The sequence below is a fragment of the Mus caroli genome, chromosome 11 (genome assembly GCF_900094665.2).
Source record: "Mus caroli chromosome 11, CAROLI_EIJ_v1.1, whole genome shotgun sequence".
Lineage (NCBI taxonomy): Eukaryota > Metazoa > Chordata > Mammalia > Rodentia > Muridae > Mus > Mus caroli.
In genome coordinates, this window is record NC_034580.1 from 54,497,442 (window position 1) to 54,518,310 (window position 20,869).

The window sequence follows — 20,869 nt, forward strand, 5'->3', positions numbered from 1 at the left end:
TTTTTTTTTTTTTTTTTTTAATAAATCTTTTAAAAAGGGGATTGAGGGGGATATAGGTGAGACAGTCTGTCCTGTGGATATATTTCTTCTGGGATGTGTGTGCCCTATATTCTTGTTGCTCCAGCACGACCTGGACGTGGCCCTGAGTCTCATGCATGCCTGCTCAGCTTTGTACAGATTCAGATTCTGCCTCCCTCTCATGGAAGTCTCGTAAGTGGCCCTCTGCTGTCATACCAGTCCCTCTCTTACACCGTGGATGACTTTGCTCCCTTGCACTGATGTCTGCACATGCCTCCGTGGGCTTGTGTCTTGGCTTTGGCAGTACATGTTGGTGACTGAGAGGCTGTCTGGAGAAGAGGAGCAGGTTGCAGGCTATGAGAGAAGGATGGACATGGCTGAGTTCTGAGACCTGATTTCCTGATATCACTCCTGAGAGCTTCTCTGGGGGGTAAGAACTTGGGTGCCCTCCGCAGGAAGCTCTGAAGTAGATATCTTGGTCCAGAGTGGGATGCATATGCTCCTTGGAGGTCTTTCCAAAGGTAACAAGCATTCATTTTGGAGAAGAGCTCACATTTTCTGTTGGTCCAAACTTAAGGACACTGGCCATGCTGGTGTTGGCTGGCTCTGTGCAAAGGTGGTTTGCACTTGTTGGTTCCTACCCCAGTGCCAGCTATGGGGCCCATGAAAGCTTTGGTCTGAGCCTTGGCCTAAAACTCTGAGTTGGAAGGGGACCTGTCCTGGGCAGGACAGGATCCTCAGAGCCTGCCTTGTGCTTGTGTCAGCCCTCACCTTCAGGAGTGGGAGATCCAGTGAGTGAAGGCTGTGGCTTGGAGCCTGTTGGATTTGGCTTCAGCTCTGCTTCTGCTACTTCCTAGCTTTATGGTCTCAGGCCAAAATGATCATCGTGTGCCAGTTTTATCTTGTGGAAAATGGCGGCAGTTGATAGGTTTGCTGTGAAAGTTTTTGATATTGCAGGATTCTATAGTCCCTGGGTCAGTGGCAGGGCAGCCACTGATGGCAGAAACTGCCGCCCCGAGGGGAAAAGTGGACCTTAGACTCCTCCCATCCCATTCCAGACTTCCTCTTCCGGTTGGTGTACAGGCAGCACCTGGACACTTCAACAGGAGACCAGGAACCACAGCATTCTTCTTAGACCCTGCTTTTCCTTTTGACCTAGCATGCAGCAGTGCTCTGATGCCCCAAAGGGAAGCATGGACTGAACTCCTTGTCCCAGACTTGGCCTTGTCCTCCCTGAGCTATTGTATGGGCAGTGCCCAGACACTGCCAGAGGAGAGGAAGAACAGAACCACAAGGCATCATAAGGTGATTGAGGGAGAAAACTAGTAGTCACTTGGTATGTCCTAAGCACAGGTAGTAGCAGTCTGTCTAGCCTTAAAACCTAGGTTTTGTCCTCTCAATCCTGCTGATGTCAAATCACATGTCTAAGCTGCAAGGTTCGCTTGAGTGTCTCTGTAGTGCTCTATCTTCCCTGCTACTTTTCAGGGCAGGCAGGCAGGTAAGAGCTTCCATGCATGTTACCATCCCCTAGAAGCTTGTTTAGGAGGCGATGAGTGAGGTGTGAAATACAGTCTGGGGCCAGAATTGCATGGCTGTGAAGCAATCAGGTAATATCTTATGTGGCTCAAAGCCTCAGACAGCAATTCCAGATTCTGGTATGGTTTAAGATAAATCTGTATCTTTTGGATAGTATTGATTCATGTTCCACAGTGGTTCTAGTAAGTTAGTTCTCCAGGCACGGTCAGGGTATGTGCTGTTTCATTGGCAGAGATAGATGTGTTCACAACTCTGCTCCAGAGTCTTTTCACCACAGGCACAGGGTTAGAACCATCCAACCCTCCCACCATCCATCATGGCAGCCACAGGTCGTAACGAGGACTTGACAGAGTGAGGCCCCAGCCAGGACTTGATGAGTGCTCCTATCCCTGTCTTGCTCAGAAAACCCAGGTGACCTGGAAGGGATCTTTGATTTACAAAGCCTGTAAAATTGGCCAGATAACTACTACCCAAGAATCATCTTGGTGGGGTGAGGGATGGCACAGAAAATATTGAACAGTGTGGTACTCTTGAGTGTAACATTGTCTCCATAGAAGGTCCGCAGAACTGAGAATCAGCCTCCAGACTTCACCAGATGGGTCACCTACGCTTTCCATACAGCTTGCTCTTTTATCCTTTGTTGGTACCGCCACCTGCCACAGAAGTCTTTGCTCTAAACTCAACTCATAGTTAGTATCCTGGTTCCATAGTTAGATGTCTTTCAGAGCTGCATGGATTTTTTTCCCTAGTAAGGAATATTCCTGGAGATGGGTACTGCCTAGAACACAGGTGTAGAGTGCTCTGCTTAGCCGTCTCTGGCCTTTTCCACTTCAAGACTCCTTTTCCAGAGGCCCTGGTTGAATTTAACACCAGATGTATGCTGAGTGCATATGTCCTGAGACAGATGCACCTAGTCTTGAGGCATCCATGATTGTGTACTGATCCAATGGTTGCTTCGTATGTAATAGGACTTTGTCTTCTAAATGAGAAGGAAGGATAACTGAGTAGTAGCAAAAGTCAGGTCAAGGTCATCCTAAGCTCCACAGGAAATTCCAGACCAGTATGGGCGATACAAGACCCTGTGTCTTTATTTAAGGGGAGGAGGAGGAGGAGGAAGTGGTAGTGGTGGTGATGATGATGATTTCAGGGGCCCACAAGATGGCTCCGTGGGTAAAGGCTAAAGATCTTGCTGCCAAGAGTAAGATCTAAGTTTGATCCCTGGGACCCACATGGTAGAAGAGAACTGGCTCCTACAAATTATTCACGTTATCTTCTGACCTATACATTGATGTACACTTGAAATGCTAAAGGCATTGAAGGAGTGTGCATATCTCTGTATCTGTGCTATTAGAGGTGAAACTGAACTCGACTGAAATTCTGCCTTGCCTTCTGCCACAGAGTGAGGAAGTCATGGAGCCAGGATTGATCTTGGGCCTATCTGGCCAGGACCCCAGGATAACCAAAGCTGTCAGCCTTTCTCTGTAGAGAGAGTACTGGAGTTTCTCAACCATCACCAGGAATTACCCACTCTCTTTGACATTCTTTTCTTCCCTTTAAATGCTATTGAAAAGCCAGGCATGGTGCTAACACACCTTTAATCCTATCACTCAACAAGAAAAGGCAGGCAGTTATCTGTGGGTTTGAGGCCAGTTTGTGCATTCATAGTGAATTTCAGACCACCAGGACCGAGTAATGAGACCCTGTCTCAAAAAACAAAATAAAACCAACAACAACTCGACAGGCATTCATGTGGCATCTTTTTTTTTTTTTTTTTTTCTTTTAAAGGGAGGATGTAACAAGAATTGGGGTTAGAAATGTACTTCAGTTGATGAATTGCTTGTCAGTGTAGGTTGGATTTCCAGTACCACTACTGTAAAAAAAGAAAATAAAACATCTCGAATACTTGTTCATGATCCCAGCACCTGCAGTTATTCAGCAGTGTTTCCTTGTTGATTACTATGTCAGCAAGTTTCATAACTGTAATAAAATACCTGAAGCACTTGACGTATAAAGAGAAGAGTTTATTTTGGCTCGCTGTTTTAGAGGTTCCAGCTCACTTATGGTTGGCCATTCTCATTGTTTAGAACCTGTGATGAGGGAGCAGTTCATGCAGGAACATGTGGAGGAGCACAGCCGCTTTCCTTATGGTCAGACCATTGAAGCAGAACAAGGAGGGGCTCGGGGTCCTACTGCCCCTCAGTGGGCATAGTTCCAATGACCTAAGGACCATTCCTCCTAGGCCCTACCACCTGAAGGTTCCATCGTCTCCCAATAACACCTTTCTGTGACTTTAACACACAGACCTTTGGGAACCCAGGATCCAGCCCGTCATTATCTATCCTTGCATATTTTATAAGCATCTTCACACCCTACCCATCTGTAGTCTCCTTCGGTACTGACTTTTGAGAAAGGCCATTAGGAGGCTTTACCAAATGTCTCCAGAGGGTACCAATCACTGGAACACAGTCCATACAAGAAGTGCTGGCCCTGTGCATTGGTGTGGGTCACAAAACAAATGGTTGTGTAGTGTGTATGTACTTCCATGGAGTCTTTTGGGCAATGTGTTCCTCTCTGATGATCGCAGAGAGGACCTTGCTCTGCTTTGTGTTGTGTATGTAGCTCACTCTCATGGAAGAATTCTGAGTGCACTGGCCGCACTCAGTGTCATGTTTCTTGCTCATGTTGCCACATGCTGCAGTCTGAGAATGCCAGTATTTCCCATATCTTTGGCAGCATGGTGTACACAGACAGTAGCTTGTCTGCCTATGTGTTGTCTTCTTGGTACTGGATGCTGACCAGTATCATCCTTGTGCCCTGAGGGCATAGGGTGGGAAAGTTGGAGGTTCAGCCTAGCTTGACAGTATTCCAGGAAGGCCTTATCAGTAATAGTCCTAACATGCCTGGGGAACCGTTCCATTTCTGGCATAGTGTTACTAACCAGAGCAAGATATCTATCCCAGGAATCATCTATCTATGTGTTTGCTTTCCTCCCCTGGAGCTTAGCTCTGCACTAGGCTGGGCTAGGGGAGGATTGGATTTCTGTTCCTTCAATGCTGTTGTAAGAGAAGGAGCAGGGCTGGTAGGGTTTAGAGATAGGGCCTCAGAGGAAGCAGGTGCTGCTACAGGGCTAATTCTTCCCGACCATCCTTCTGTGTAAGCCCAAAGTCTCAAGTATGTGGAAAGGAGCTGAGCAGAGGGGAGTTGGTCCTCCTCTTCCTCCTCTTCCTTTGTTTTGTTTTTCAATATAGGGTTTCTCTGTGTAGCCTTGGCTGTCCTAGAACTAGCCTGAAACTCACAGAGATCTTCCTGACTCTGTCACAAGTGCTGGGGTTAAAGGTATATATATATATATATCACCACCTCCCAGCAAACAGAGGATTCTTTAAGAGCAGGAGGAAAGGAAAGCTCTGTAATTATGGATCAGCCCAGCATATACCCTGAAAGTAGTTGACCTAAAGTAGTCATAGGACTTATTGTTCCCCAGAGGTATTCTGTCTTGAGGGGCAGCAAATGGTACAGTGTCACCCTTCTTCCCTTTGGAGGGGCATCAGACCCTGGAGGTCTTGGGAGTGGTGGCTTCATGTATTGTTTGGATGCTATCCTTATAGTCCCACTTTCTCATTCCATGCCCACCTGTCCTCTGAGGGAGAGTGTTAGTCCTGGGGGGCAGGAGACCTGGTAGGAATCCTGTCACTAATGGTACTCCTTCCATGCTCTTTAAGCCAGAGAGGCCATGTGAAGCCAGAGTCAAACTTGTCCATTCTGGTTTCCTTGAGGCTGATTGTGTGATAGGGTGGCAGTGTCCAGAAGCCAGATAGTGCCTGAAAAGTATTTATTTAGTAGCTTAATTGTACTTTATGAACCAGATTATACCCTTTGCCCTACCCATTTGATGTGGTTGGACACATTTGGTCTCCTAGTTCAACCAAGATTGGCTCTGGGAAGATGGTTAAGAGACTTGCCACCATGTCTCTCTAGACTGAGGGTCTTGAGGATTGACTGCAGAGTCCTTGTTGACTATAACCATGGGTTCTGGGCTCTAACAGGGTCTTGCCAGTGTTCCACAACTGTGTGTGGATACAGTGGAGGAAGCTTTTAGAAACAGTAGATTTGGCTTTGCGAAGTTTTTAATTCTTCATTGCATTTTTAATTTTGTTGTTTTTTTAAAGACATGGCCTCACAATGTATCCCTGGCTGACCTGGATCTTACTGTGTAGACTTGGGTAGCCTGGAACTCAACAGAGATCTGCCTACCTCTCTATCCTGAGTGCTGGAATTAAAGACCTGTCACCATGCTCAGCAATCTTAATTTAGGTAAACTTTTTACACCAAGATCATTGTAGGTTATCCTGCAGCTATAAGGTGACATGGTGATCCTGGTACCTTCACCCTCCACCATGACACCGCACAGCACAGAGGAGTGGATGGGTGTATATGTCACAGAAGTTGCTGAGGCTGGTGTAGGCAGGAGCTTCGCAGTCCTTCTCAGCTGTCTTAGTCAGGGTTTCTATTCTATCATGACCAAGAAGCAAGCTGGGGAGGAAAGGGTTTATTCAGCTTACACTTCCACACTGTTGTTCATCACCAAAGGAAGTTGGGACTGGAATTCAAGCAGGTCAGGAAGCAGGAGCTGATGCAGAGGCCATGGAGGGATGTTTCTTACTGGCTTGCTTCCCCTGGCTTGCTCAGCTTGTTTTCTTATAGAACCCAAAACTCCCAGCCCAGTCCCACCCACTAGGGGCCCTCCCCACTTGATCACTAATTGAGACAGTGCCTTACAACTGGATCTCATGGAGACATTTCCTCACCTGAAGCTCCTTTCTCTGTGATAACTCCAGCTTGTGTCAGGTTGACACAAAACCAGCCAGTATACCAGCCATGCCTTCATCTGCATCCACAATCCCCTTCTGCTCCTCACCCAAGCAGTTCAAGTCTAGCTTCCTCTAGATACCTCAGGGAGGTTTGTGAGTGTAACCTCACGGCGTATCACTGTGGGATAGTCTCTTTCTACCTCTTGATCTCTGGCAGCCCAGAGAATTGTGTATGGGTGTAGATCATACCATTCCATTGCTGACAGATGGCCCATGTGGTCCATGGAGTAGGGACACAACACAGTTTGTTCAGCTGTTTCTGCTCTGCAGGTCTTCTGGTCTGCTGTCATCATTTGTGTGTAGCTTTTGTGTCACAACTTCCATTTCTTTGGAGTAAAATATACAGGGGTATAGTTCCTAGCTTCCTATTTATTTCATAAGAAACCACCACGTGGATTGTCAGTGATGTTATATGACTGCACACTTACTCAATGTATTTGGCAGCATTTAGAGTCTGTGTATGTATGGATACACACACACACACACATATTTATATTTATATGTGTATATATATATTTTTTTTTTCTTCAGATGAACTTTTCCTTTCTGGGCTGACATTGCTTCCTCCAAGAGCCAAAGACCCCCAACAAAACCCCCAACACCAGCATGAAAAGCCAACTTTTTGAATTGTTGGTCAGGGTTGTCCAAAACATTGCAGGCTATTGCCCTTGACTATGTCCCAGAGGTAAAAGTTAAGTCCCTATTGCTGAAGATGCCATGCACTTCAGATGCAGGGCCCAGAGAGCCCTGAGCTGGAGCCGACCCGAAAGCCTCCTCCCTGAGAGGACCAGGAAGCACCATGCAAGCATCCAAAGGAGGGAGGCGACCAACAGTCCTACCCAGCTGTGATGCCCACAAACCACAGCGATGGCCAGCATGGCACAATAACCCTAAAGGTTTAGTGGTGGCAAGCGTATGTTATACCCAGTTGGGCTCCGTCTCCGAAAGGCAGGGACTGCTCAACATCAATAAATGTAATGCACCATGTGAACAAGTCTCAGGAAAGAAGCTGCGTAGCTGTTTAGTCAATGATGGAAGACATTTGACAAAGTCTATCATGCCTTCATGATAGAGCTCTAGAAACCTTATGACTAGATAGCACATACTTCAACATAGTAAGGTTATATGCAGCAAACCTATAGAAAATGTTATAGTAAATGGAGACTTACTCAGGGCATTTCTTTTAAAATTGGGAAGGAGACAATTATATTCACTCTCTCCCATCTCACTCCTAGTGCTTGAGACCCTGGCTGTAAAGAGAGACGAAAAGGGTAACAGTAGGAAGGAAAGGAGTCACACCATCACTATTTGCAGATGACATAATTTTTTACTTAAAATACCCTATAGCGAGCTGGAGAGATGGTTCAGCAGTTAAGAGCTCTTCTGTAGGTCCTGAGTTCAAATCCCAGCAACCACATGGTGGCTCACAACCATCTGTAATGAGATCTGACGCCCTCTTTTGGGGTATCTGAAGACAGCTACAGTGTACTTACATACATACAATAAATAAATATATCTTTGAAAAAAAATACCCTATAGCATTTACTAAAAACTAAGTGACAGGATATAAAACCAGTATTTAAAGAACAAACAGTAGCCTTCATTTACACTAATAGACTACTCTCCAAGAAAGAATTCAGGAAAAATATTCCTTTTAAAATAATTGCTCCCCCCAATTATTTAGGACTATATCTATAGAAGAGAAAGACCTCCAATATGAGAATTTCCAGTGTTTTAGACATACTTATCACCTTCTGGGAGCCACTGTTTTTAAAGGCTTTGGAAGCTGAGCATGTTAGTGCATATGTATAATCCCAGCTCTTGGGAAGCTGAGGATGGAAGATTGCAGCATTTCAGATCAGCCATAGCCTGACCCTGTTTTGTTGTTGTTGTTTTGTTTTGTAAGAAAGAGAATGCTGCTTTATCTTGTAGCCCCTTCAAGTCCCCACTAAGAAATAGTCTCTGGTTTGTACTGTTGTAAGTTAGAAAAGTCACTGGGACAGTGGTATCCCTTGGGTCTTATATGATAAAATCACAGGCATGTGTTAGTTTTGAATCATGTCATTGTTCTAGTGATGGAGGCAAGTCACTAGGTGGTTAGGGACAGTCCTTGAGGAAGGGACATGAAATCCTAAGGTGTAGGTGGCTTCACAAAATTGTGGGGGTGGGCAGGGGATCTAGGAGAGACAGCAGCAGGCCTCTAGCTTGACTATGGAAAAGGGTAGCCGTGAGGATATGTGAGGAGGTGTGTGTGTGTGTGTGTGTGTGTGTGTAGAGGAAATGCCTCTCTGGCACTTTTTGTGCTTAGTTGGAATAGCTGAAGGGTTAAAGATGACTTCCAGCAACACTTGAGCAAGGGATGGCTGCGTCCTTTGTGTCTTTTGTGTCTATAGATGGTTCTGCATTGTCTGATGATTTTGCCCTATGTGGCTTGCCTTTCAGGTTCCTGATGACAGGTTCCTATTGGGATCAGATCAGCCCTTTAGGAGCTGTCCGCCACTTTGTACTCCACAGGGCCAGCTTAGCCTAGGGTATTTGCTCTCTTGCTCATCTGGCCCACCCCAACTTCTTCTACAAATCATAGATCCTTAGTACAAATTATAGCCCATGGGACCTTTATCCCTATCTTTGACTGGGGCAAGGTCCCTTGAAAACACAGCCCCTTCAGAGGCCAGATTTCTTTTGCCAGATGGGAAAGAGAACATGGTTTACTCAGATGCTTGCAGTGTGGAGTACCAGACTTAGTTCTTAGTGGTGCACTCTGGTAGCTGATGTGGTTCATAGCCGTCATAGCTGAGTGGGGCTGTTGGTTGCCTCCTCCTCTCGAAACATTCATAGCGCCTTCTAGTACCATGCAAGAGGGCTTCTCGTGTATGGTATTTATTTGGTTTTGTTTTTTTGTTGTTGTTGCTTGTTTTTAATTTGGTGGGTCTTTGGCTCTTGGAGGGAATACTGTCAGCAAAGGTGAGGAAAATTTATTAAGATTATATATTTATATTTATACACAGAATGTGTATCATAGGTTTTTTGAGGTAAGTAGACAATAGTTTGCTTCCTTCTGACTTTTTTGGCCATTGTTGTTATTTCACCCACCTTTTTCTGTATTTACGTCCCTTCCCTCTCCCTAAAGAATCTCCCTGTCTCCTGTCAGACCACTTGTATTCTGGTGTTCCCAATTCGCCCTCCTTCTACAAGTGCCCCCTCTTCCCATTTCTCAGATGAGATTACTTGAACCCTGCTACTTCCCTCTCTTTTGTTCCTGAACACTCTTGACAATAGTCTCCTTTTATTTTCCCAGTGTCTGCCGTTACTGCAGACTATGTACTCACATGTTAAGATTTGGAGCTATGAACCCCCAGAGAGAGAACATAAAGTGGGTGTGTTTCTGGGCCTGGAATATTTCACTCAATATGACATTTTCTAGTTCCATTCATTTACCTGTAAAGTTCAAGTTTTTATTTTTCTTTACTGCTGAATGGCATTTCATTGTGTGTAGCACATTTTCATTATCCATTTGCCAGGTGAAGGACTTTTCCTGTTTCCATTCTTAACAGTTGTACATAGAGCGACAATGAACATCTCAAGGATATTGAGTCATTTGGGTATATATGCCATCGAGTGGTAGGGAGAGTTATATGGTAGAGCTACTACTAGCTTTTGGGAGTTCTTCACACTGCAGACTAGTGGATGTACTAGTTTGCAATCCCACCAAAAGTGAGTGAATGAGGGTTCCCTTTCCCCCACATCTTCTCCAGCATTTCTTTTCGGTAGTTCCATTGATTGTTATCATTCTGACTATAGAGTAAGATAAAAATCTCAAAGTTGTTTTGATTTGCATTTTTGTAATTACTAGGGAACCATTTTTTTCCCTTCTTTGAGAACTCTCTGTTAAGGTTAAAACCGTTTTTATAATGTGTCATTTGTGGGGTTTTTGTTTTTGTTTTTGTTTTTGTTTTCGAGACAGGGTTTCTCTGTGTAGCCCTGGCTGTCCTGGAACTCACTTTGTAGACCAGGCTGGCCTTGAACTCAGAAATCCACCTACCTCTGCTTCCAAGTGCTGGGATTAAAGGTGTGCGCCACCACGCCAGGCCTTTGTGTGGGGTTTTTTATTTGTTCTNTGGAACTCACTTTGTAGACCAGGCTGGCCTTGAACTCAGAAATCCACCTACCTCTGCTTCCAAGTGCTGGGATTAAAGGTGTGCGCCACCACGCCGGGCATTAGTGTGGGGTTTTTTATTTGTTCTTTTTTTTTTTTTTTTTTTTTGATTCACGTTTTTTTGAGTCTGTATATAGTCTGAATATTCTCTGTCAGATGTATAGCTGATAGAGATTCTCTCCCATTTTGTTGGCTTCCTCTTTGCCCTGCTGATTGTTCTTTAGCTGTGCAGATGCTTTTTAGGAAATCCCACTTGTCAGTTAATGGCCCTAATTCTTGAGTTAATGGGGTGCTAGTCAGAAAGTCTTCTCCTGCACCTAGATCATGAGGGCACTGCCTGTGTTTCCTTCTAGCCATTTTGGTGTCTTTAGTCCATGTGGAGTTAGTTTCTGCTCAAGGTGATAGATAGATACAGGTACAATTTCATTCTTCTGTATGTGAGCATTCAGTGTCATGGATTGAAGAGGTTTTCTTCTATCCAGCATGGTTTTGGTGTCTTTGTCAAATACTACGTGGCTGAAGTTACATGTATTTATGTTTGAATCTTTGATTTTTATATCATTGGTCTGTGTGTCTGTTTCGTGTCATTACCACACTATTATTAACACTGGTTTGTAATATATTTCAAAATTTGGAATGGCAATCCCTCCAGCATTGTTCTTTTTGTTTACGATTGTTTGGGCTGTCTGGGTCTTTGTGGTTTCATATGGATTTTAGGATAGTTTCTTTCTGTTTCTGTGAAGAATGAGATGGGAATTTTTTAAAAAAGATTTATTTATTTATTTTATGTATGGGAGTACACTGTAGCTGTTTTCAGACACACAAAAAGAAGGCATTACAGATGGTTGTGAGCCACCATGTGGTTGCTAGAATTTGAACTCAGGACCTCTGGAAGAGCAGTCAGTGCTTTTAACTGCTGAGTCATCTCTCTACCTGGGGATGGGGATTTTGATTGGGATTGTATTGAATTTGAGACTAGCTTCAGGTAAATTTGTCATCTCAATGCCATGTCTATTGATCCATAAACATGAGGCTCTTTCCTCGCGTCTTTCCCCTTCAGAGTTTTAAGTCTTTATTGTAGATGTCTTACTTCCTTGGTTAGGTTTATTTCTAGATGTTTTATTTTCTTTGAGGCTAGTGTGAATGTGGGTGTGCCTGTGATCTCCTCTGTGTGTTCATTGGTGGTGTATACAAAAGCTACTCATTTGTGCAAGGTGATTCTGTATTCTTCCACATTGCTCAATTTCTTGATCATTCCTATAAGAATTATGGTAGAATTTTTGGGATCTCTGTATATATATGTATATATAGTATTATATCTGTAAATAGGGACAGTTAGGCTTCTTTCCTTATGTGTATCCCTTTTATTTCCTTCTCTTGCCATATTGCCCAGCTAGTACCTCAAGCACAGTGTTCAAAAGGAGTGGGGATATCCCAGTGGGCATCCCTGTTTCATTCCTGACTTCAGTGGGATTGCTTCAAGCCTCTCTTCATTTAGGACAGTGGTTCTCAACCTTCCTAATGTGCAGACCTTTAATACAGTTCCTCATGTTGTGGTAATCTCTGACCATAAAATTATTATTATTTTTTTATTTTTTGGTTTTTTGAGGGCAGGGTTCCTCTGTGTAGCCCTGGCTGTCCTGGAACTCACTCTGTAGACCAGGCTGGCCTCGAACTCAAAGATTCGCCTGCCTCTGCCTCCCAAGTGCTAGGATTAAAGGCGTGTGCCACCACGCCCCACTCATAAAATTATTTATTTTTTGTTTTTTGTTTTTTTGGTTTTGAAACAGGGTTTCTCTGTGTAGCCCTGGCTGCCCTGGAACTCATTTTGTAGACCAGGCTGGCCTCAAACTCAGAAATCTGCCTGCCTCTGCCTCCCAAGTGCTGGGATTAAAGGCGCATGCCACCACGCCCGGCCATAAAATTATTTTTGTTGCTACGTCATAACTGTAATTTTGCTACTGTTATGAGTTGTAATGTAAATATCTGTGTTTTCCTATGGTGTTAGATGACCTCTGTGAAAGGGCCATTGGATCCCCAAAAGGGTTACCACCCAGGTTGAGAACTGCTGGTTGAGGATGGTGTTGACTGTGAGTGGTAGATAGCTTTTATTGTGTTGATGTATGTTCCCTGTAGCCCTATGTTTTCCAGAATTTCTATCATGAAGGCATGTTAGGTTTTGTCAAAGGTTAACTACATATATTGAGATAATCATGTAAATTCTTTCTTTAAATCCATTTATGTAGTTTAGTGCATTTACTGACTTATATGTTCAGTTATTGCTACATTTCAATGATAAAATCAATTTGATCATGGTGGATAATCAGTTTGAAAGAAGTGTGTGTGTGTGTGTGTGTGTGTGTGTGTGTGTATGTGTGTGTGTGTGTAAATAAGTTCTTTGGGGATAGTAGCCTGTCATTTTCTTTTTCTGTTACTGTGTTTTTTCCAGGTTTAGGTATTAGAGTGATATTGACTTCATCGAAGATATTTAGGATGTCCCTTATGTTTCTTTTCTTTGTTTGAATAGCTTTAAAAACAGCTGTAGATCTCCACCCCCTCCCCCCTTTTTTAAAGTAAGAAGGCTTTTTATTGTTGCTCATTGTCCTCATTTGTTGTGGGTCTGTTTAAGGTCTTGACTTCTTGGTTTAAGTTTTGTAGTCTGTTTGAATCTAGAAATCTGTCTATTTCCTTTAGGTTTTTCAGTTTAATAGCGTACAGGTTTTTAACATGTCCCCTTAGAGTATTCTGAGTTTCCTTGGTGTCTGATGTTTCCCTATCCATTTCTGATTATGTTGATTTGGGTCCTCTCTTTCCTTTGGCTAATTTGGCCAAGGGTCTGTTGATTATTTTATTTATCTTGTCAGGACCAGCTCTTAGAGTCATTGATTCTTTATATTGTTTTCTTTGTCTTTGTTTTTACGGCATTGATTTCTGCTCTGATTTTCTTATTTCTTGCTACCAATTGGATTGGTTGTTTGGTTGGTTTGGTTTGGTTTGGTGGGTTGGGTTTTTTTTTTGTTTGTTTGTTTTTTGTTTTGTTTTTTTTTCTTTGAGACATGGCTTCTTTCTGTATTCTTGGCTGTCCTGGAACTCACTTTGTAGACCAGGCTGGACAGAGATCCACCTGCCTCTGCCTCCCAAGCTCTGAGATTAAAGGCGTGCGTCAGGACCACCTGGTATCTTTCAGATTTTTTAATGTAGGCACTTAGATTTATAAATTTACCTCATAGGACAATATGTCCCAGAGGTTTTATTGTATTCTGTTTACATTTTCATTTAGTTTTAGGACTTCCCTTTATGTCTTGATTTCTGTTTGACCCATTCATCACTCAGTAATGAGTTGCTTGATCTCCATGAATCTGTGTGTTCACTAGAGATTTGTTTGCTGCCAATTTTAATTTCTATTGCATTGTGGCAAGATAGCATACAAGGAGTGAGTTCAGTCTGTTGTAATTCATAAAGATTTGTTTCATGTCTCAGGATGTAGTCTGGTTTAGAAAGCCTCTATGTGCTGCTAAATAGAATGTGTATTGGGGGGGACCGGAGAGATGGCTCAGTGATTAAGAGCACTGACTGTTCTTCCGAAGGTCTTGAGTTCAAATCCCAGCAACCACATGGTGGCTCACAGCCATCCTTAACAAGATCTGACTCCTTCTTCTGGAGTGTCTGAAGACAGCTACAGTGTACTTACATATAATAAATAAAACTTAAAAAAAAAAAGATTGTGTATTTGGTATTTGTGTGGAATTTTCTCTAGATACCTGTTACATTCCACTTGATATATCAGTTAATTCTGATGTTTTATCTTTATTTTTTGTCCAGATGACCCATCTATTAGAGAAAATGGGATATTGAAATGGACTAATCACTATTAATGAGAATTAATGTGCGTCTCTAAACCCAGTAATAGATTTTTGATGAAATTTGGTGCCTCAGATATGTTTGATGAATATATGTTTAAGATAGTAATGTCTTTTTGAGTAGTTGTTCCCTTGATTAGAATAAAAGATACCTCTTTCTCTCTTCTGATTAGTTTTAGTTTGAAGTCTGTTTTTCATAAATTAATATAATGGTGCTTGCTTCCGATCCCATTTGATAAAGTATTTTTATCTCTCCTTTACTCTAACATGGTTCCTGTTTTAAAATATAAGGTGTTTTTTGTGTTTTCTTGGCTATCAATGAGAAGAATAGTAACCTTAAGCGTTTTCCTTAATATCAAGTTGTTTATTTTTGTCTTTCTCAAACTCCTTGAATTCTTTGATGAAGTTTTTGTTTGTTTTTTTTTTTTTTTAATTCTGTATTTCATTTGGGTGATTCCTGTAGGGTTTGTAGGATTTAGAGAGAAGGTACTGGCATAATCTTTTATATTGTTGGTATTTTTGTGATGAGATCTGTGCACACAGACTTCTTTTGTTAGTTCTGAGTCTGTTATGGGCAAAGCAGGTTTGAGGCAAAAGAGAAGATATTTAGATGTTTTGGGCCTAAAGATTGGAAATGGCTTGGGTGGGATAAAGTCAGGAAGACTTGCGGGGGTGGGGGTGGGGCTGGGGTGGTATGAACAGTGTGCTTCCTGGTCTGAGCCTGGAGGGTGGGACTAGACCTGCCTGGGTGGAAAGGTTGGCTATGGCATGGGTGTGTTCTGTGGTTTGAGGGAAGGTCCTGGCAGAAGCCTAGAGATCTTTTGTAGTACAGGCAGTGGAGGCCAGACTAGGCTGGGTGCACTGGGTGTTGGACCCAGGCTAGATCTGGTGGGTTGTAGAAAAGGTATGTTTGAGGAATATCAAGGGGAGGTCTCGATACCAAGTGGGGTGATTGCAAGTGGCACAGGAACCACTTGTAGGTGGTTATAGGTAGGATGACTCCTGGGAAACCTAGAGGTTGACTTAAGCACCGGGGGAGGTTGGTTACATTAGACAGGGACATATAGGAGGTGGGACTCAGCAGAAGCCTAGAGCTTGGGTACTGCACAGTCAGTGGTCTAGGCTGGGCCACTGGTTATGGGACCTGGGCTAGATCTTGTGGGTTGTAGTAAAGGCATAGATAGGGAGGGTGGGGAAGAGGAAGGAGGACAATTCACTGAGTTAGACCCTACACGAGGATGTGAGTATTCTTTTTGCGTGCTTTTAAATATGGCTTTATTGAGTTAGAGGCTACCCTAGCCTACAGAGTGAGTTCCAAAGCTCCATGGAAAAACCCTGTCTCAAAAAAAGAACGAACGACCGAACGAACGAAAGAAAGACTGACTTGATTGAGGTAAAATTCATGTAATTAAAGTGTTTAAAATATACAACTTATTGATTTGGGTTATTTCTAGAGATGGAATTGTCAACATTACAGCCTTACACCCTTCCCTGTCTCCTGACCCTGGCTAGTCCCAGTTCCAGACTATCCAATAAACTGCTCTCTGTCCCTTGAGATTTGCCTTTGTTAGTGTTTCAGGTACCAGCTTCCCTACCAACTCTTTCTGGAACCATAATTCTCACTCTGGCCCTATGCTTTCCTGGTGCTTACTGGAAGCCCTTTCTTAGTGACCCCAGAAAGTACTAGTAGGTCTGTAGTATGTGTAGTCCATGACCTTGCAAAGAATGCTTGGATAGAGGTTTGTTGAGTTAATAACAGTGCCAATGAGAACTTAAACCAGGGCAACCTGGGTTTTGAGGATACTTGCACCAATTACTAAAGAAACCATTGTTCCCTTTAGGGAATGTCATGTAGATATTCCTAATATAATGTCATTCTAAAGTTCTACAGCCATAAACAGAAAATAATGCCATATAATCATAGTGGGTAGCCTGTTGACCAGATCCCACAGGTAAGGGCCACTCAAGACGAAGGTCAAGAGGGGCCAGAAGTATCAGGATATCCAGGGTTCAGGGGGTCCTCTGGTTCTAGCTCCATTTTTTTCTGTGCTGTGGACAGTCTATGTACAGTATTCACCCAACAGGTTTATGGGGAGTAGGAAATGTGTTCAGTTGGCTGGGCACTAGTAATATCCATTTAGCTCTTGGGCCTTCTGCCAACACTTCCTTATGCATTTCATCAGAGCAGGGTCCTGTCATTCTTCCAGCAGCTGCTCCTATCCCACTCACACCTCTTCCCACCCACTTTACTCAGGAGAAAAGTCAGAGTTTGGGGGCATTGAGGACTCTGCAAAGAAGCCAAAAAATGGCAGTATTCTTGGCTTAGCCTGGAGGCCATGTGACCCTCCAGCAAGCAAATTGCCCTCTCTCAAGTAATAGAGTCCACAGCTAAATGGGGTAGGATGAGGGGGTCTCCCAATGCCTTTTCCCCTTGCACCTGGGTAACCATTCCATCTACCTTGTTTTCTATGGAGTTACCTGTTTCAGATAGTTCATGTGAATGGGATTCTGTAATATGTAGTCTTGTGTCCAGCTGCTTTCAATTATACAGTGCTCTAGAGGTTCCAGTGCCTTTGTGTGCATCAGAACCTGACTCTGTCATGCTGTGCAGCCATTATGTGGGCAGACTATAGATCTTTCAGCTCTTTCTCTGTTTGTGGGCCTTTCAGTTGTTAGCACCTTTGGATAACTGGGAGCAGTACTCTTAGGATGTTGCAGGGCCTGTTTCCATTTGTGGACTTCTCTCACGTGTATGTTACCTAACAGTGGAACTGCTGGGGCTCAGATAGCTCATCTGTGTGTTCAGCCTTTCCCAAACTGCCAGGCTATTTTCTAGCTGCAACATTTGCCTCTTGTTGTACTAGCTTATTTTATTGAAACAGTCTCGTTCTACAGCTCAGGGTGACCTGGAACTCATGGTGATCCTCCTGCCTCAGCCTCCCCAGTGCTGAGATTATAGGCATGAGCCATGTCACCTAGTTTCTGTTGTGGTTTTTACATGTATTATCACAGAAACTTCATGAGGTGGAGTCAGAACTGTTGATATTCTGCTCAGTGTCAAGTTGAAGCCCAGAGGTTTCCTTGCCCTTGGTGGTCTCTAAGTACTGATGAATCTTAGGCCAGTGCCAAATTTGATCTCTTCCAGGCTCTGCTTTCTGTCTTCAGGATGAGGGAGGGGTGGAGCTGTGTTGTTTACACTGGATTCCTGGCACTCAGTATGATACATTCATTAAATAAAATGTCACCCCTTCCTATCTTGGTGTGTTTGTTAGAACTTGAGAGAGGCAAGAGTCTGTAAGAGTTCTTTTGCTTTGTAGGTTTTCAGATGTCCTCAGGGTTCTGTGTTTCCCTAAGCATACCACAAGATGGGGAATCCTGAGACCTTTTAAACTAGGCATCTGTTCTAAATCCTTAGCCTATGTTGGGGAATAGGAGATGACATCCTGTTTGTTAACTTGGCCTGATCTCTTGTCCTTTGGTTCAGTGATAATAAAGATCTGCCATCCTTTTTCTCTTCTAGGCAAAACCCATTTATGGTGGCTGGCTGCTCCTGGCTCCAGATGGCACTGACTTTGACAACCCAGTGCACAGGTCACGGGTAAGAACGTTCACCAGAGAGTATTCTTGGGATGGGAAGAACCAGAAGGAGGTCCATTTGAGAGTGAAGTGGTAAAGTTAGGGAGGGAGACAGGAGGCAAACACTGGAACCTGAGGAATGGAGTTGGCACGGATCCACTGTTTTCTGAACTCCGAGGTCTCAGAAAGGTCTGCTTATGTATATATAGAGTCAATGGCACTTGACTACGGTAACACCTCTGGAGGCCTGGCCTATGTTGGGGTTCTTCTCTGTTTGATTTTTGTTAGCTCATTCCACTGCTGTTCAATTCCTCAAGCTTTGGCTGCTGATTTCCTGTCCCTTGGAAATCACAAGACCAACCCATTACATACCATTTCCCAGACTTTCTTGGAAGTGATACTGTCAGTCTCCCTGTAACCCTAGGTTATTCCAGAACACATAAATTGACAAGCATTCTATGAAAACTCTGTACTGGCTGCCAGTAACAATATAGAAAAGTGACCACATACAGTTTCTATTCCTAAGGAAAGCTCCAGCTTTTAAGACTCCGTTGGGCATGTGGAAACACCAGTCACTTGTATTAGGCCATCTCCTGACCACACCTGGCTAATGAATCACTGTACTTATGTCTCTGATATCTCTCTCCTACCATCTGTCCCAGAAGTTGAAGCCTTAGAGCCAGCATTCCTTAGATTCTATGAGTTAGATATTGGGGTTCTGCCAACTGAGACCCAGGGCCAGGGTACCTGACCAACTCTGTGCTCTGTTGCAGAAATGGCAGCGACGATTCTTCATCCTTTATGAGCATGGCCTCTTGCGATATGCCCTGGATGAGATGGTAAGTGTCCTTACTGCTCCCTGGTCCTGGCCCTGGTCTTCCCCAGGCTCTTCTGCTGTGAAACTGCTGACCAAATCATGCTTGAGTACAGCCTTACTAAGGCTTCTGTTTAAGAGTCTGGAATGTTTTAAAGGACTTGCAGTACTAGGTAGAAAGTCCTCTACAAACCCAGATCAAGGCAACCCCCTCCCTCCCCAGTTGTTGGTGAGAAGAAGCAGTGAAGAAGTAAATCACTTTTGTTTAAGATTAGGGAAAATGAGGAGATAGTCTTAGGTGTCAGCAGGGGGCTGAGCAGATGAGCATCTTTCTGCTCTTCCGCTGCCTAGCTTTCTACCTACACCATGGGTAGAGCAGTTGCTGGCTGCTCTTGCTCCAGAGGCCAAACCCCAGCTTAGCCAAGTAGAACAGAAGGTCTCTTTCTATTACTACCTGTGTCACCTCCCTTTTCTCTCAAAGAGATTTCTCTTTCCTAAATGAAGCTTTAGATTCCTCTTCCTTTGCAATTTGAGTAGGCAAGTATGTAGGTGGAGACCTGCCATGCCTCTGAAGACTAGGGCCGCCTGGCAAAGTCTAGTCATGTGTTTGCAGTAGGCTGGCCCACTTGCTGTACCCAGGGCCGGTTTCCTCACTATGATGCAGTGAGACTCTGGAGTGTGAAACAACTGTTGCCAGAAACTTTCCAGAGGGTCAGGACACTAGTGCTTGGAGATGATCATTAGTGTTCATGTGTGCCAAGCAGGCCCCTTTCTTCCTCTGCTTTCTGATGTGGCATTTCAGTCCTCTTACCTGAGACCATTAGTGGGCACAATACTGTGTTGCCCCCCCCACACACATACACACTTTCCACAGTATGTCACCTCATTGGTTCCTTAAGATTTTTCTCCCCATCATTCTTTTTGATGAACCTAAGAATGAACCACAGAGGTTTTGCTGAAGAGCCATCTGTGAGGCAGAGTGGTTTACAGTGAGCATGGACAGCAACCCAGCTAGGGACAGGGACAGGTAGATAGACGTGATGCTCTTCTTTCTACCAGCTTAGGAGACATGCAGGGCAGACTCTGCTCTTCTCTTGGTGTCCTTCTGTCTTGGCTGCTACATTAGCAGCAGCTCTGGGATAGGAGTCAATCTCCCATAAGGCCTATTCTTGCGTCCTATAACTAGTTAAAAGTGTTAAAACCGTCAAAGGTCACTGGATTATATTCTCATTGAGCTCAAGACATGAACATTTGAAAATCAACACCAGGGTTTTTATTTAGATTCAGCTAAAATCCAGAAGAATTCATTATTCTATTTGTTTGGTTTGGGCACCAGCACAGACTGCCACTGCTCCTAAAATCCTCCTGTCAGTCTCTGAGAGTTGAGCCAGATGTACTGACACCTTGTGGTCCATAGTATCTCCCAGCAGCCTGAATATATTAGTTTGCTTTTTGTTGATGCAGTGAAGACCATAATCAAAAACAAGTTGGGGAAAAAGTGTTTGTTTGGCTGTAGGTATTGGTCATAGTCCACCATTGAGGGAAAGCAAACACGGAAGCTAATCAGGGCCGGAACCTGGAGGTAGGAACTAAAGCAGAGATCAATGAGAAACACTGCTTACTGACTTGATGCCAGTTTTCTCTTTTATACAGTCAAAGACCACCTGCCAGGGTGGCACTGCCCACAGTGAGCTGGGTTCTTCCACATTAATCATTAATTAAGAAAATGCCCCCACAGACTTGCACACAGGAAGTTTGATGGAAGCATTTTTTAAAATTGTGATTCCCTCTTCTCAGGTGACTCTACCTTGTATCAAATTGGGGGGGGAAAAGTGAGCATACAGGATGTGGCTAAGGCAAAGATGACTGTGAGAAACAAAAAAGGAAAAGACTTGGCAGGACATCCAGGTCTAAACGTTATTGTGCATGGGTCATTTCTAGCACATGGCTTACTATGTAGTCAGTTGATGCGTTTCTGTCAGACTATGGGCAGTGCATACATATGGGTAGTGTACATAGCTAGTACCTCTGAGAGGGA

At 43.8% G+C, this 20,869-nt stretch overlaps 1 protein-coding gene across 6 annotated transcripts in view; it reads left to right on the plus strand.

Moving 5' to 3' along the window:
* Mprip (myosin phosphatase Rho interacting protein) overlaps positions 1-20,869 on the plus strand; it is a 115,584-nt gene that overhangs the window by 17,059 nt on the left and 77,656 nt on the right. For all 6 annotated transcript variants that reach the window (XM_021178482.1, XM_029484024.1, XM_021178484.2 and 3 more), the window contains exons 2-3: positions 17,962-18,039; positions 18,791-18,856. In XM_021178482.1, the coding sequence (XP_021034141.1) occupies positions 17,962-18,039; positions 18,791-18,856 (144 nt within the window). The remainder of the gene's footprint in view (positions 1-17,961; positions 18,040-18,790; positions 18,857-20,869) is intronic.